The following is a 14182-nucleotide window of genomic DNA, read 5'->3' on the forward strand; positions in this document are numbered from 1 at the left end:
ACTCTCTCTGGAAGATGGCCACCGAGAGAGAGGAGCTAACCAGGTTGCAGGTACTGGTTATCAGTCAACCTACCAGGGTAGTTACAAACAGTGCAGGAATAAAATCATCAACATAATCTTTACGACTGTTACCAGTGCCAGCAACCAGGTTGCAGGTTATCAGTCAACCTACCAGGGTAGTTACAAACAGCACAGGAATGAAATCATCAACATGTATTGATCACATCTTTACAAATGCTGCAGAAATTAGCTTTAAAGCAGTATCCAAATCCATAGGACGTAGTGATCACAATATAGTAGCCATATCTAGGAAAACCAAAGTTCCAAAGGCTGGGACGAATATACTGTATAAGAGGTCACACAATAAGTTTTGTAGCGATTCGGATGTTGATGATGTAAAGAATATTTGCTGGTCTGTGGTGTGTAATGAGGAGCAACCAGACGCTGCAATTGCTTATTCCAGTTACTAATAACTAATCACCCTTTAAGAAAATTACTAAAGACTTAAATCCCCTTGGATTGATGAGGCAAAAGGTAAGGCAAATAAGTCTGGCAGCACAACCGATTGGCAAACATACTGCAAATTAAGAATTCATGCGACTCAACTAAATGAAAAATAAACTACACTATGAAACTAAAATAAATGATAAAACAAATGATAGTAAAAAGCTTTAAATACATTATTCATTGAATCAGATGGCTCATTCTTCACAAAACCCACTGATATTGACAACTACTTTAATTCTTATTGGCAAGATAAGCAAACTTGGGCATGCCAGCCACGCCAGCAACAAACGCTGACACATCCAAGCAGCCACGCCAGCAACAAACGCTGACACATCCAAGTATATTGGACCAAATTATGAAAAGATAAGAATTGTACTTTTGAACACCGTAAAGTCAGTGTGGAAGAGGTGAATTTTGTTGTTGCTGTCTATCAACAATGACAAGCCACCGGGGTCTGACAATCTGGATGGAAAATTACTGAGGATAATAGCAGACGATATTGCCACTCATATTTGCCATATCTTCAATTTAAGCCAACTAGAGTGTGTTCCTTCAGGCCTGGAGGGAAGCTAAAGTCATTCCTCTACCTAAGAATAGTAAAGCCCCCTTTACTGTCTCGAATAGCCGACCAATCAGCCTGTTAGCAACCCTTAGTAAACTTCTGGACCAGATACAATGCTATTTACAGATAGACCAGATACAATGCTATTTACAGATAGACCAGATACAATGCTATTTACAGATAGACCAGATACAATGCTATTTACAGATAGACCAGATACAATGCTATTTACAGATAGACCAGATACAATGCTATTTCACAGTAAACAAATTGACAACAGACTTTCAGCACACTGATAGGGCAGGACATTCAACAAGCACAGCACTTACACAGATGACTGGCTGGGAGAAATTGATGATAAAATGATTGTTGCGATTGTTTTGTTAGACTTCAGTGCGGCTTTTGACATTATCAATCATACTCTGTTACTGGACAAACGTATGAGTTATGACTTTACACCCCCTGCTGTACTGTGGATTGAGAGTTACCTGTCTAACAGAACACAGAGGGTGTTATGCCTTTACACCCCCTGCTGTACTGTGGATAAAGAGTTACCTGTCCAACAGAACACAGAGGGTGTTCTTTAATGGAAGCCTCTCAAACAGAATCCAGGTAGAATCAGGAATTCCCCAGGGCAGCTGTCTAGTCCCCTTACTCTTTTCAATCTTATTAACTAAATATTTCAAAAACTAAAAGCATTGTATTTGGGACAAATCATTCACTAAACCCTAAACCTCAACCAAATCGTGTAATGAATAATGTTGAAATTGTACAAGTTGAGGTGACTGAACTGCATGGTGTAACCCTGGATTGTAAACCGTCATGGTCAAAACATATAGATAAAACAGTAGCTAAGATGGGGAGAAGTCTGTCCATAATAAAGCGCTGCTCTGCCTTCGAATAGCACTATCAACAAGGCAGGGACTCTAGTTTTGTCGCACCTGTTCAGTTGTGTGGTCAGGTGCCGCAAAACGGTACTTAGGAAAATTGCAATTGGCTCATAACAGGGCTGCACGGCTGGCCCTTGGATGGACACAGAGAGCTAACATTAATATGTCAATCTCTCCTAGCTCAAAGTGGAGGAGAAATTGACTTCATCACTACTTGTATTTGTGAGAGGTATTGACATGTTGAATGTACCGAGCTGTCTGTTGAGCACACAGCTCAGACACCCATGCATACCCCACAAGACAGGCCACCAGAGGTCTCTTCACAGTCCCCAAGTCCAGAATAGACTATTGCACATGCATACACATGGATTTTGTGTAATAGATATGTGGTAGTAGAGTAGGGACCTGAGGACACACACTTAATGTGTTGTGAAATCTGTAAATTCATGTATTGTAATGTTTTTACAATTGTATAACTGCCTTAATGTTGCTGTACCCCAGTAAGAGTAGCTGCTGCCTTGGCAGGAACTAATGGGGATCCATAATAAACCCCAGGAAGAATAGCTGCTGCCTTGGCAGGAACTAATGGGGATCCATAATAAACCCCAGGAAGAGTAGCTGCTGCCTTGGCAGGAACTAATGGGGATCCATAATAAACCCCAGGAAGAGTAGCTACTGCCTTGACAGGAACTAATGGGGATCCATAATAAATACAAATACAGTACTTACGCTGTAATCATCTGGTAGTCTGAGGAGTTGAAGACGTAACCCCCGACGACCCACATGATCCCCTGGTCCACTACAGCCTTGTGGGAAGCCCTGGCCAGACCTGGCTCGGGGTACTCCTCCCGCTGCCAGAACGAGGAGTTGGCTGGGACGGACAGAGAGCAGTCTGGACCTGATGGGGAAGAGAAGATGAATTAGTGACGTATTAGGTCTCCACAACAAGCCTGGTCTCCACGACTAGCCTGGTCTCCACGACTAGCCTGGTCTCCACGACTAGCCTGGTCTCCACGACTAGACTGGTCGCCACGACTAGCCTGGTCGCCACGACTAGCCTGGTCTCCACGACTAGCCTGGTCTCCACGACTAGCCTGGTCTCCACGACTAGCCTGGTCTCCACGACTAGCCTGGTCGCCACGACTAGCCTGGTCTCCACGACTAGCCTGGTCTCCACGACTAGCCTGGTTATATGCAGACTATCACTTAGGAACACCATACATTATATTTAAAAAATAAACATACAGTTGAAGTTGGAAGTTTACATATACTTAGGTTGTAGTCATTAAAACAAGTTTTTCAACCACTCCACAAATTTCTTGTCAACAAACTATAAAGTTTTGGCAAGTCGGTTAGGACTTTGTGCATGACAAGTAATTTTTCCAATAATTGTTTACAGAGCTATTTCAGATTATTTCACTTTTCTTATTTCATAATTCACTGTATCACAATTCCAGTGGGTCAGAAGTTTACATACACTAAGTTGACTGTGCCTTTAAACAGCTTGGAAAATTCCAGAAAATTATGTCATGGCTTTAGAAGCTTCTAACCCTAATTGACGTAATTTGAGTCAATTGGAGGTGTACCTGTGGATGTATTTCAAGGCCTACCTTCAAACTCAGTGCCTCTCTGCTTGACATCATGGGAAAATCAATAGAAATCAGGCAAGACTTCAGAAAAAAGTGTAGACTTCCACAAGTCTGGTTCATCCTTGGGAGCAATTTCCAAATGCCTGAAGGTACCATGTTCATCTGTACAAGCAATAGTACGCAAGTATAAACACCAGGGGACCACGCAGCCGCCATACCGCTCAGGAAAGAGACACTCTGTCTCCTAGAGATGAACGTACTTTGGTGCGAAAAGTGCAAATCAATCCCAGAACAACAGCAAAGGACCTTGTGAAGATGCTGGAGGAAACAGGTACAAAAGTATCTACAGTGCCTTGCGAAAGTATTCGGCCCCCTTGAACTTTGCGACCTTTTGCCACATTTCAGGCTTCAAACATAAAGATATAAAACTGTATTTTTTTGTGAAGAATCAACAACAAGTGGGACACAATCATGAAGTGGAACGACATTTATTGGATATTTCAAACTTTTTTAACAAATCAAAAACTGAAAAATTGGGCGTGCAAAATTATTCAGCCCCCTTAAGTTAATACTTTGTAGCGCCACCTTTTGCTGCGATTACAGCTGTAAGTCGCTTGGGGTATGTCTCTATCAGTTTTGCACATCGAGAGACTGACATTTTTTCCCATTCCTCCTTGCAAAACAGCTCGAGCTCAGTGAGGTTGGATGGAGAGCATTTGTGAACAGCAGTTTTCAGTTCTTTCCACAGATTCTCGATTGGATTCAGGTCTGGACTTTGACTTGGCCATTCTAACACCTGGATATGTTTATTTTTGAACCATTCCATTGTAGATTTTGCTTTATGTTTTGGATCATTGTCTTGTTGGAAGACAAATCTCCGTCCCAGTCTCAGGTCTTTTGCAGACTCCATCAGGTTTTCTTCCAGAATGGTCCTGTATTTGGCTCCATCCATCTTCCCATCAATTTGAACCATCTTCCCTGTCCCTGCTGAAGAAAAGCAGGCCCAAACCATGATGCTGCCACCACCATGTTTGACAGTGGGGATGGTGTGTTCAGGGTGTTGCTTTCACGCCAAACATAACGTTTTGCATTGTTGCCAAAAAGTTCAATTTTGGTTTCATCTGACCAGAGCACCTTCTTCCACATGTTTGGTGTGTCTCCCAGGTGGCTTGTGGCAAACTTTAAACAACACTTTTTATGGATATCTTTAAGAAATGGCTTTCTTCTTGCCACTCTTCCATAAAGGCCAGATTTGTGCAATATACGACTGATTGTTGTCCTATGGACAGAGTCTCCCACCTCAGCTGTAGATCTCTGCAGTTCATCCAGAGTGATCATGGGCCTCTTGGCTGCATCTCTGATCAGTCTTCTCCTTGTATGAGCTGAAAGTTTAGAGGGACGGCCAGGTCTTGGTAGATTTGCAGTGGTCTGATACTCCTTCCATTTCAATATTATCGCTTGCACAGTGCTCCTTGGGATGTTTAAAGCTTGGGAAATCTTTTTGTATCCAAATCCGGCTTTAAACTTCTTCACAACAGTATTTCGGACCTGCCTGGTGTGTTCCTTGTTCTTCATGATGCTCTCTGAGCTTTTAACGGACCTCTGAGACTATCACAGTGCAGGTGCATTTATACGGAGACTTGATTACACACAGGTGGATTGTATTTATCATCATTAGTCATTTAGGTCAACATTGGATCATTCAGAGATCCACACTGAACTTCTGGAGAGAGTTTGCTGCACTGAAAGTAAAGGGGCTGAATAATTTTGCACGCCCAATTTTTCAGTTTTTGATTTGTTAAAAAAGTTTGAAATATCCAATAAATGTCGTTCCACTTCATGATTGTGTCCCACTTGTTGTTGATTCTTCACAAAAAAATACAGTTTTATATCTTTATGTTTGAAGCCTGAAATGTGGCAAAAGGTCGCAAAGTTCAAGGGGGCCGAATACTTTCGCAAGGCACTGTATATCCACAGTAAAACGATTCTTATATCGACATAACCTGAAAGGCCGCTCAGCAAGGAAGAAGCCACTGCTCCAAAACCGCCATAAAAAAGCCAGGCAATGGTTTGCAACTGCACATGGGGACAAATATGGTACTTTTTGGAGAAATGTCCTCTGGTCTGATGAAACAAAAATGGAACTGTTTGGCCATAATGACCATCGTTATGTTTGGAGGAAAAGGGGTGCGGCTTGCAAGCCAAAGAACACCATCCCATCCGTGAAGCACGGGGGTGGCAGCGTCATGTTGTGGGGGTGCTTTGCTGCAGGAGGGATTGGTGCACTTCACAAAATAGATGGCTTCGTGAGGAAGGAAAATTATGTGGATATATTGAAGCAACATCTCAAGACAGTCAGGAAGTTAAAGCTTGGTCACAAATGGGTCTTCCAAATGGACAATGACCCCAAGCACACTGGGAATGTGATGAATGAAATAAAAGCTGAAATAAATCATTCTCTCTACTATTATTCTGACATTTCACATTCTTAAAATAAAGTGGTGATCCTAACTGACCTAAGACAGGGCATTTTTACTAGGATTAAATGTCAGGAATTGTGGAAAAACTGAGTTTAAATGTATTTGGCTAAGATGTAAATATGTTGAAATGGAACCAAATTATTAATGAAACCAAAGCGCTGTATAAAATGAAATCAAATAGGACACTTAAAATTTTCAAATCAAAATGCTATTGCACAGAAAACTGAACAGTCGGATGCACCATAAACTAAAGCATTGATCATTGGGAACGAGATCAGAATGACTGCTTGATCCATAAATGACATCATTAATTAGGTAGCCTACAAAAAACTAAACCAATCCATATGTCCAACTCAAAAGGCCTGATGAACATGACATTCATAACGCAGCCACATCCCGAGGCCCCGGTGCCGACACATTCACAAATTAACAGAAGGTTTAGTATTTTATTTAAAAGCTCTGAAGACGGTAAAATAGTTGTGATCATTTTAAGGAGAACAAAAACGACTTAACCTACATTTGAACACCGCAGGAGCTTCACTATTCGGCATCTTCCCATTTAAGTAGCCTAGTTTTATTGTTTGACTACTTGAAGAGAACTAGGGCCTGTCACTCGCAGTCCACCTCTTCCAATGCATTGTGGGAAAGCCTCTAATTAAATGAAGAGCTGAGCTGAGTGGAATATCATTCAAACCAAAATCTACAAATTCTAAAGTTTATTTGCGTATTCTGAGAAAGCGTAGTGAGGTTGTTTCCTGCTATTCGTTGATTTGAGCAGTGCATCCCCATATCTAATGACCAGCTGTTGTCAAAGCCTAAATGAGTATGACATCAGGCATTTAAAGTACACTAGATTATTTTTAAATGGTGCATTCTATTAAACAGTATTTTCCGCAACGCAACTCAAACGGCCTATATTAAGGATGCAAGTATGGCTATTAGGACACGCCCACTATCTAAAACCTCATATCTTAACCTTCATAATGAAATAAATGACATCCTGGGACTTCCCCCACCAGGCTGCCAGCTAGAATACTAATGTCCTGTTGAACCCCATTTCACCTCTAAACGAGCGAATGGGTCCATTTGGAGCCTGACAGCATCAATAAGCCTACAGCTGATTATAACGTCTCTCCAGTATTCTGTTGTCCAGGCACCATGACAGTGTAATAAACAGTCTGTCTCCATGACAACACGCTGTCAGTGTTCCAAAATTGCACCCTACTCCCTATAAATCAAACCTTATTTGTCACATGTCCCGAATATAACAGGTGGAGACCTCACCTCTTACTGACAAGCCCTTAACCAACAATGCAGGTGAAGAAAGGGTTAAACATTTACTAAATCAATGAAAGAAAAAATAAAATAGAAAGTAAGACAATAAAATAACAATAATGAGGCTATATACAGGGGTTACAATGAGACACCAAGAGAAACAGAGTGAGACCGTATGAGAGAAACAGAGCGAGACCGTCTGAGAGAAACAGAGCGAGACCGTATGAGAGCAACAGAGCGAGACCATATTAGAGAAACAGAGCGAGACCATATTAGAGAAATGGAGTGGGAGCAACTGAGCGAGACCGTATGAGAGAAACAGAGCGAGACCATATGAGAGAAACAGAGTGAGACCATATGAGAGAAACAGAGCGAGACCATATGAGAGCAACTGAGGGAGAGAAACCGAGTGAGAGAAACAGAGTGAGACCGTATGAGAGAAACAGAGTGAGACCGTATGAGAGAAACAGAGCGAGACCATATGAGAGCAACTGAGCGAGAGAAACCGAGTGAGAGAAACAGAGTGAGACCGTATGAGAGAAACAGAGCGAGACCATATGAGAGCAACTGAGCGAGAGAAACCGAGTGAGAGAAACAGAGCGAGACCGTATGAGAGAAACAGAGCGAGACCGTATGAGAGAAACAGAGCGAGACCGTATGAGAGAAACAGAGCGAGACCGTATGAGAGAAACAGAGCGAGACCGTATGGGAGAAACTGAGCGAGACCGTATGAGAGAAACAGAGCGAGACCGTATGAGAGAAACAGAGCGAGACCGTATGGGAGAAACAGAGCGAGACCGTATGGGAGAAACAGAGCGAGACCGTATGAGAGAAACAGAGTGAGACCGTATGGGAGAAACAGAGCGAGACCGTATGGGAGAAACAGAGCGAGACCGTATGAGAGAAACAGAGCGAGACCGTATGAGAGAAACAGAGTGAGACCGTATGGGAGAAACAGAGTGAGACCGTATGAGAGAAACAGAGTGAGAGAAACAGAGCGAGACCGTATGAGAGAAACAGAGTGAGACCGTATGGGAGAAACTGAGCGAGACCGTATGAGAGAAACAGAACGAGACCGTATGAGAGAAACAGAGCGAGACCGTATGAGAGAAACAGAGCGAGACCGTATGAGAGAAACAGAGTGAGACCGTATGGGAGAAACAGAGTGAGAACGTATGAGAGAAACAGAGTGAGAGAAACAGAGTGAGACCGTATGAGAGAAACAGAGTGAGACCGTATGGGAGAAACTGAGCGAGACCGTATGAGAGAAGCAGAGTGAGACCGTATGAGAGAAACAGTGAGACCGTATGGGAGAAACTGAGCGAGACCGTATGAGAGAAACAGAGTGAGACCGTATGAGAGAAACAGAGTGAGACCGTATGAGAGAAACAGAGTGAGACCGTATGGGAGAAACTGAGCGAGACCGTATGAGAGAAGCAGAGTGAGACCGTATGAGAGAAACAGTGAGACCGTATGGGAGAAACTGAGCGAGACCGTATGAGAGAAACAGAGTGAGACCGTATGAGAGAAACAGAGTGAGACCGTATGGGAGAAACTGAGCGAGAGAAACCGAGTGGGAGAAACTGAGCGAGACCGTATGAGAGAAACAGAGCGAGACCATATGAGAGAAACAGAGTGAGACCGTATGAGAGAAATGGAGTGAGAGCAACTGAGCGAGACTGTATGAGAGAAATGGAGTGAGAGCAACTGAGCGAGAACGTAGGGGAGAAATGGAGTGAGAGCAACTGAGCGAGAACGTAGGGGAGAAATGGAGTGAGAGCAACTGAGCGAGACCGTATGAGAGCAACTGAGCGAGACCGTATGAGAGAAATGGAGTGAGAGCAACTGAGTGAGACCGTATGAGAGCAACTGAGCGAGACCGTATGAGAGAAATGGAGTGAGAGCAACTGAGCGAGACCGTATGAGAGCAACTGAGCGAGACCGTATGAGAGCAACTGAGTGAGAGAAACCGAGTGAGAGAAAGAGTGAAAAACCGAGTGAGAGAAACCGAGTGAGACAGAGTGAGTGACCGTATGAGAGAAACAGAGTGAGAGAAACAGAGCGAGAGAAACCCAGAGAGAGAAACAGAGCGAGAGAAACCCAGCGAGAGAAATAATTATAAAACAGAGTGAGAGAAAGAGAGAAAAACAGGATTGGTCCTGGTCGGTCCCTGGATGGGAGACCAGATGCTGCTGGAAGTGGTGTTGGAGGGCCAGTAGGAGGCTCTGGTCTAAAAAAAATATCCCAATGCCCCAGGGCAGTGATTGTGTAGGGACACTGCCCTGTGTAGGGTGCCGTCTTTCAAATGGGACGTTAAACAGGTGTCCTGACTCTCTGAGGTCATTAAAGATCCCATGGCACTTCTCATAAGAGTAGAGGTGTTAACCCCGGTGTCCTGGCTAAATTCCCAATCTGTCCCTCAAAACATCACGGTCACCTAATCATCCCCAGTTTACAATTGGCTCATTCATCCCCCTCCTCTCCCCTGTAACTATTCCCCAGGTCAATGAGAATGTGTTCTCAGTCAACTTACCTGGTAAAATAAATGAAAAATAAATGAATTTCAGCAGAATTGGGTGAATTTTGACCCATTCCTCCTGACAGAGCTGGTGTAACTGAGTCAGGCCATCTATTTTGTGAAGTGCACCAGTCCCTCCTGCAGCAAAACACCCCCACAACATCATGCTGCCACCCCCATGCTTCACGGTTGGGATGGTGTTCTTCGATGGTCATTATGGCCAAACAGTTCCATTTTTGTTTCATCAGACCAGAGGACATTTCTCTAAAAAGTACCATCTTTGTCCTTATGTACAGTTGTAAACCGTAGCCTGCCTTTTTTATTGGGGTTTTGGAGCAGTGGCTTATTCCTTGCTGAGCGGCCTTTCAGGTTATGTCGATATAGGACTCATTTTACTGTGGATATAGATACTTTTGTACCCGTTTCCTCCAGCATCTTCACATGGTCCTTTGCTGTTGTTCTGGGATTGATTTGCACTTTTTGCACCAAAGTACGTTCATCTCTAGGAGACAGAACGCGTATCCTTCCTGAGCGGTATGACGGCTGAGTGGTCCCATGGTGTTTATACTTGTGTACTATTGTTTGTACAGATGAACGTGGTACCTTCAGGAGTTTGGAAATTGCTCCCAAGGATGAACCAGAGTTGTGGAGGTCTACAATTATTTTTCTGAGGTCTTGGCTGATTTCTTTTGATTATCCCATGATGTCAAGCAAAGAGGCACTGAGTTTGAAGTTAGGCCTTGAAATACATCCACAGGTACACCTCCTATTGACTCAAATGTGTCAATTAGCCTATCAGAAGCTTCTAAAGCCATGACATAATTTTCTGGAATTTTCCAAGCTGTTTAAAGGCACAGTCAACTTAGTGTATGTAAACTTCTGAGCCACTGGGATTGTGATACAGTGAATTTTAAGTGAAATAATCTGTCTGTAAACAATTGTTGGAAAAATGACTTGTGTCATGCACAAAGTAGATGTCCTAACCGACTTGACAAAACTATAGTTTGTTAACAAGAAATGTTTGGAGTTTTAATGACTACAACCTAAGTGTACGTAAACTTCCTACTTCAACTGTAAGTATTAGGTCATAGACAATGTGATGAGTCTCTTATACGTCAATAACATTAGTGGCTGAGTGTATGAGTGCTGATCGATAAGCATACATACTCCGAAATTATTAGTTAGATAAGAGACTGTGCCCACCTTGCCACCCAGGCTGGCATCGACATGTCTTTGTGTCCTGAAGGCAGTGTCCCCTGTCAGGCCAACCACAGTCTGACAGGCAGTAAGGGATATCACAGGCCTCGCCCTTCCAATTGGATTCACAGTCACAATATACAGCACCTGTTGAGTTCCCAACGCGACACTCCCCTCGGCCAGAACAGTTGTTAGGACACGTGTTCACACTAAGGGACGGGAGGAAGAGAGAGGTGGGAGGGGAGGAAGAGAGAGGTGGGAGGGGAGGAAGAGAGGTGACAGGGGGGAGGGGAGGAAGAGAGAGGTGGGAGGGGAGGAAGAGAGGTGACAGGGGGAGGGGAGGAAGAGAGAGGTGACAGGGGAGGAAGAGAGAGGTGACAGGGGGGAGGGGAGGAAGAGAGAGGTGACAGGGGAGGAAGAGAGAGGTGACAGGGGAGGAAGAGAGAGGTGACAGGGGAGGAAGAGAGAGGTGACAGGGGAGGAAGAGAGAGGTGACAGGGGAGGAAGAGAGAGGTGACAGGGGAGGAAGAGAGAGGTGACAGGGGGAGGGGAGGAAGAGAGAGGTGACAGAGGGAGGGGAGGAAGAGAGGTGACAGAGGGAGGGGAGGAAGAGAGGTGACAGGTGGGAGGGGAGGAAGAGAGAGGTGACAGGGGGAGGAAGAGAGAGGTGACAGGGGGAGGAAGAGAGAGGTGACAGGGGGAGGAAGAGAGAGGTGACAGGGGGAGGAAGAGAGAGGTGACAGGGGGAGGAAGAGAGAGGTGACAGGGGGAGGAAGAGAGAGGTGACAGGGGGAGGGGAGGAAGAGAGAGGTGACAGGGGGAGGGGAGGAAGAGAGAGGTGACAGGGGGAGGGGAGGAAGAGAGAGGTGACAGGGGGAGGAAGAGAGAGGTGACAGGGGGAGGAAGAGAGAGGTGACAGGGGGAGGAAGAGAGAGGTGACAGGGGGAGGGGAGGAAGAGAGAGGTGACAGGGGGAGGGGAGGAAGAGAGAGGTGACAGGGGGAGGGGAGGAAGAGAGAGGTGACAGGGGGAGGGGAGGAAGAGAGAGGTGACAGGGGGAGGGGAGGAAGAGAGAGGTGAGAGAGAGACATAAGACGGGAAGAAAGAGTGATGAGATTAGAAGGTATTTAAATATACTGATTAATTGTTCAATCAAGTGTAATGATGTATGCTAATGAGGAGACAAAGGGGTTCATAATATACAACTCTACAACGTCAAATATTGTAGAACGAAGAATGACAGACACCCATGAGCATTAGACAGTCTGCTTCTATACACTACAGAGAGAGAGAGAGACACTGGGGCACGTTGAGACACTACAGAGAGAGAGAGACAGACACTGGGGCACGTTGAGACACTACAGAGAGAGAGCGAGACACTGGGGCACGTTGAGACACTACAAAGAGAGACACTGGGGCACGTTGAGACACTACAGAGAGAGACACTGGGGCACGTTGAGACACTACAGAGAGAGAGAGAGACACTGGGGCACGTTGAGACACTACAGAGAGAGAGAGACACTGGGGCACGTTGAGACACTAAAGAGAGAGAGACACTGGGGCACGTTGAGACACTACAGAGAGAGACACTGGGGCACGTTGAGACACTACAGAGAGAGACACTGGGGAACGTTGAGACACTACAGAGAGAGAGACACTGGGGCACGTTGAGACACTACAGAGAGAGACACTGGGGAACGTTGAGACACTACAGAGAGAGAGACACTGGGGCACGTTGAGACACTACAGAGAGAGACACTGGGGCACGTTGAGACACTACAGAGAGACACTGGGGCACGTTGAGACACTACAGAGAGACACTGGGGCACGTTGAGACACTACAGAGAGAGACACTGGGGCACGTTGAGACACTACAGAGAGACACTGGGGCACGTTGAGACACTACAGAGAGACACTGGGGCATGTTGAGACACTACAGAGAGAGACTGGGGCACGTTGAGACACTACAGAGAGAGAGAGAGAGACACTGGGGCGCGTTGAGACACTACAGAGAGAGACACTGGGGCACGTTGAGACACTACAGAGAGAGAGAGACACTGGGGCACGTTGAGACACTACAGAGAGACACTGGGGCACGTTGAGACACTACAGAGAGAGAGAGACACTGGGGCACGTTGAGACACTACAGAGAGACACTGGGGCACGTTGAGACACTACAGAGAGACACTGGGGCACGTTGAGACACTACAGAGAGAGAGACACTGGGGCATGTTGAGACACTACAGAGAGAGAGACACTGGGGCACGTTGAGACACTACAGAGAGACACTGGGGCACGTTGAGACACTACAGAGAGAGACACTGGGGCACGTTGAGACACTACAGAGAGAGACACACTGGGGCACGTTGAGACACTACAGAGAGAGACACACTGGGGCACGTTGAGACACTACAGAGAGACACTGGGGCACGTTGAGACACTACAGAGAGACACTGGGGCACGTTGAGACACTACAGAGAGAGAGACACTGGGGCACGTTGAGACACTACAGAGAGACACTGGGGCACGTTGAGACACTACAGAGAGAGACACTGGGGCACGTTGAGACACTACAGAGAGAGACACACTGGGGCACGTTGAGACACTACAGAGAGAGACACACTGGGGCACGTTGAGACACTACAGAGAGAGACACACTGGGGCACGTTGAGACACTACAGAGAGAGACAGAGACACTGGGGCACGTTGAGACACTACAGAGAGACACTGGGGCATGTTGAGACACTACAGAGAGACACTGGGGCAAGTTGAGACAATACAGAGAGACACAGGGGCACGTTGAGACACTACAGAGAGACACTGGGGCACGTTGAGACACTACAGAGAAAGAGACACTGGGGCACGTTGAGACACTGGGGCACGTTGAGACACTACAGAGAGACACTGGGGCACGTTGAGACACTACAGAGAGAGACTGGGGCACGTTGAGACACTACAGAGAGAGAGAGACTGGGGCACGTTGAGACACTACAGAGAGAGAGACACTGGGGCACGTTGAGACACTACAGAGAGACACTGGGGCACGTTGAGACACTACAGAGAGAGACACTGGGGCACGTTGAGACACTACAGAGAGAGACACACTGGGGCACGTTGAGACACTACAGAGAGAGACACACTGGGGCACGTTGAGACACTACAGAG

At 45.7% G+C, this 14182-nt stretch overlaps 1 protein-coding gene across 8 annotated transcripts in view; it reads right to left on the reverse strand.

Annotated features, from left to right (window-relative positions):
* LOC139375482 (attractin-like) overlaps window positions 1-14182 on the reverse strand; it is a 161989-nt gene that overhangs the window by 118372 nt on the left and 29435 nt on the right. For all 8 annotated transcript variants that reach the window (XM_071117307.1, XM_071117305.1, XM_071117304.1 and 5 more), the window contains exons 5-6: window positions 11025-11227; window positions 2689-2857 (exon numbers count right to left, since the gene is read on the reverse strand). In XM_071117307.1, the coding sequence (XP_070973408.1) occupies window positions 2689-2857; window positions 11025-11227 (372 nt within the window). The remainder of the gene's footprint in view (window positions 1-2688; window positions 2858-11024; window positions 11228-14182) is intronic.

Source organism: Oncorhynchus clarkii, chromosome 19, assembly GCF_045791955.1.
Source record: "Oncorhynchus clarkii lewisi isolate Uvic-CL-2024 chromosome 19, UVic_Ocla_1.0, whole genome shotgun sequence".
Taxonomy (NCBI): domain Eukaryota; kingdom Metazoa; phylum Chordata; class Actinopteri; order Salmoniformes; family Salmonidae; genus Oncorhynchus; species Oncorhynchus clarkii.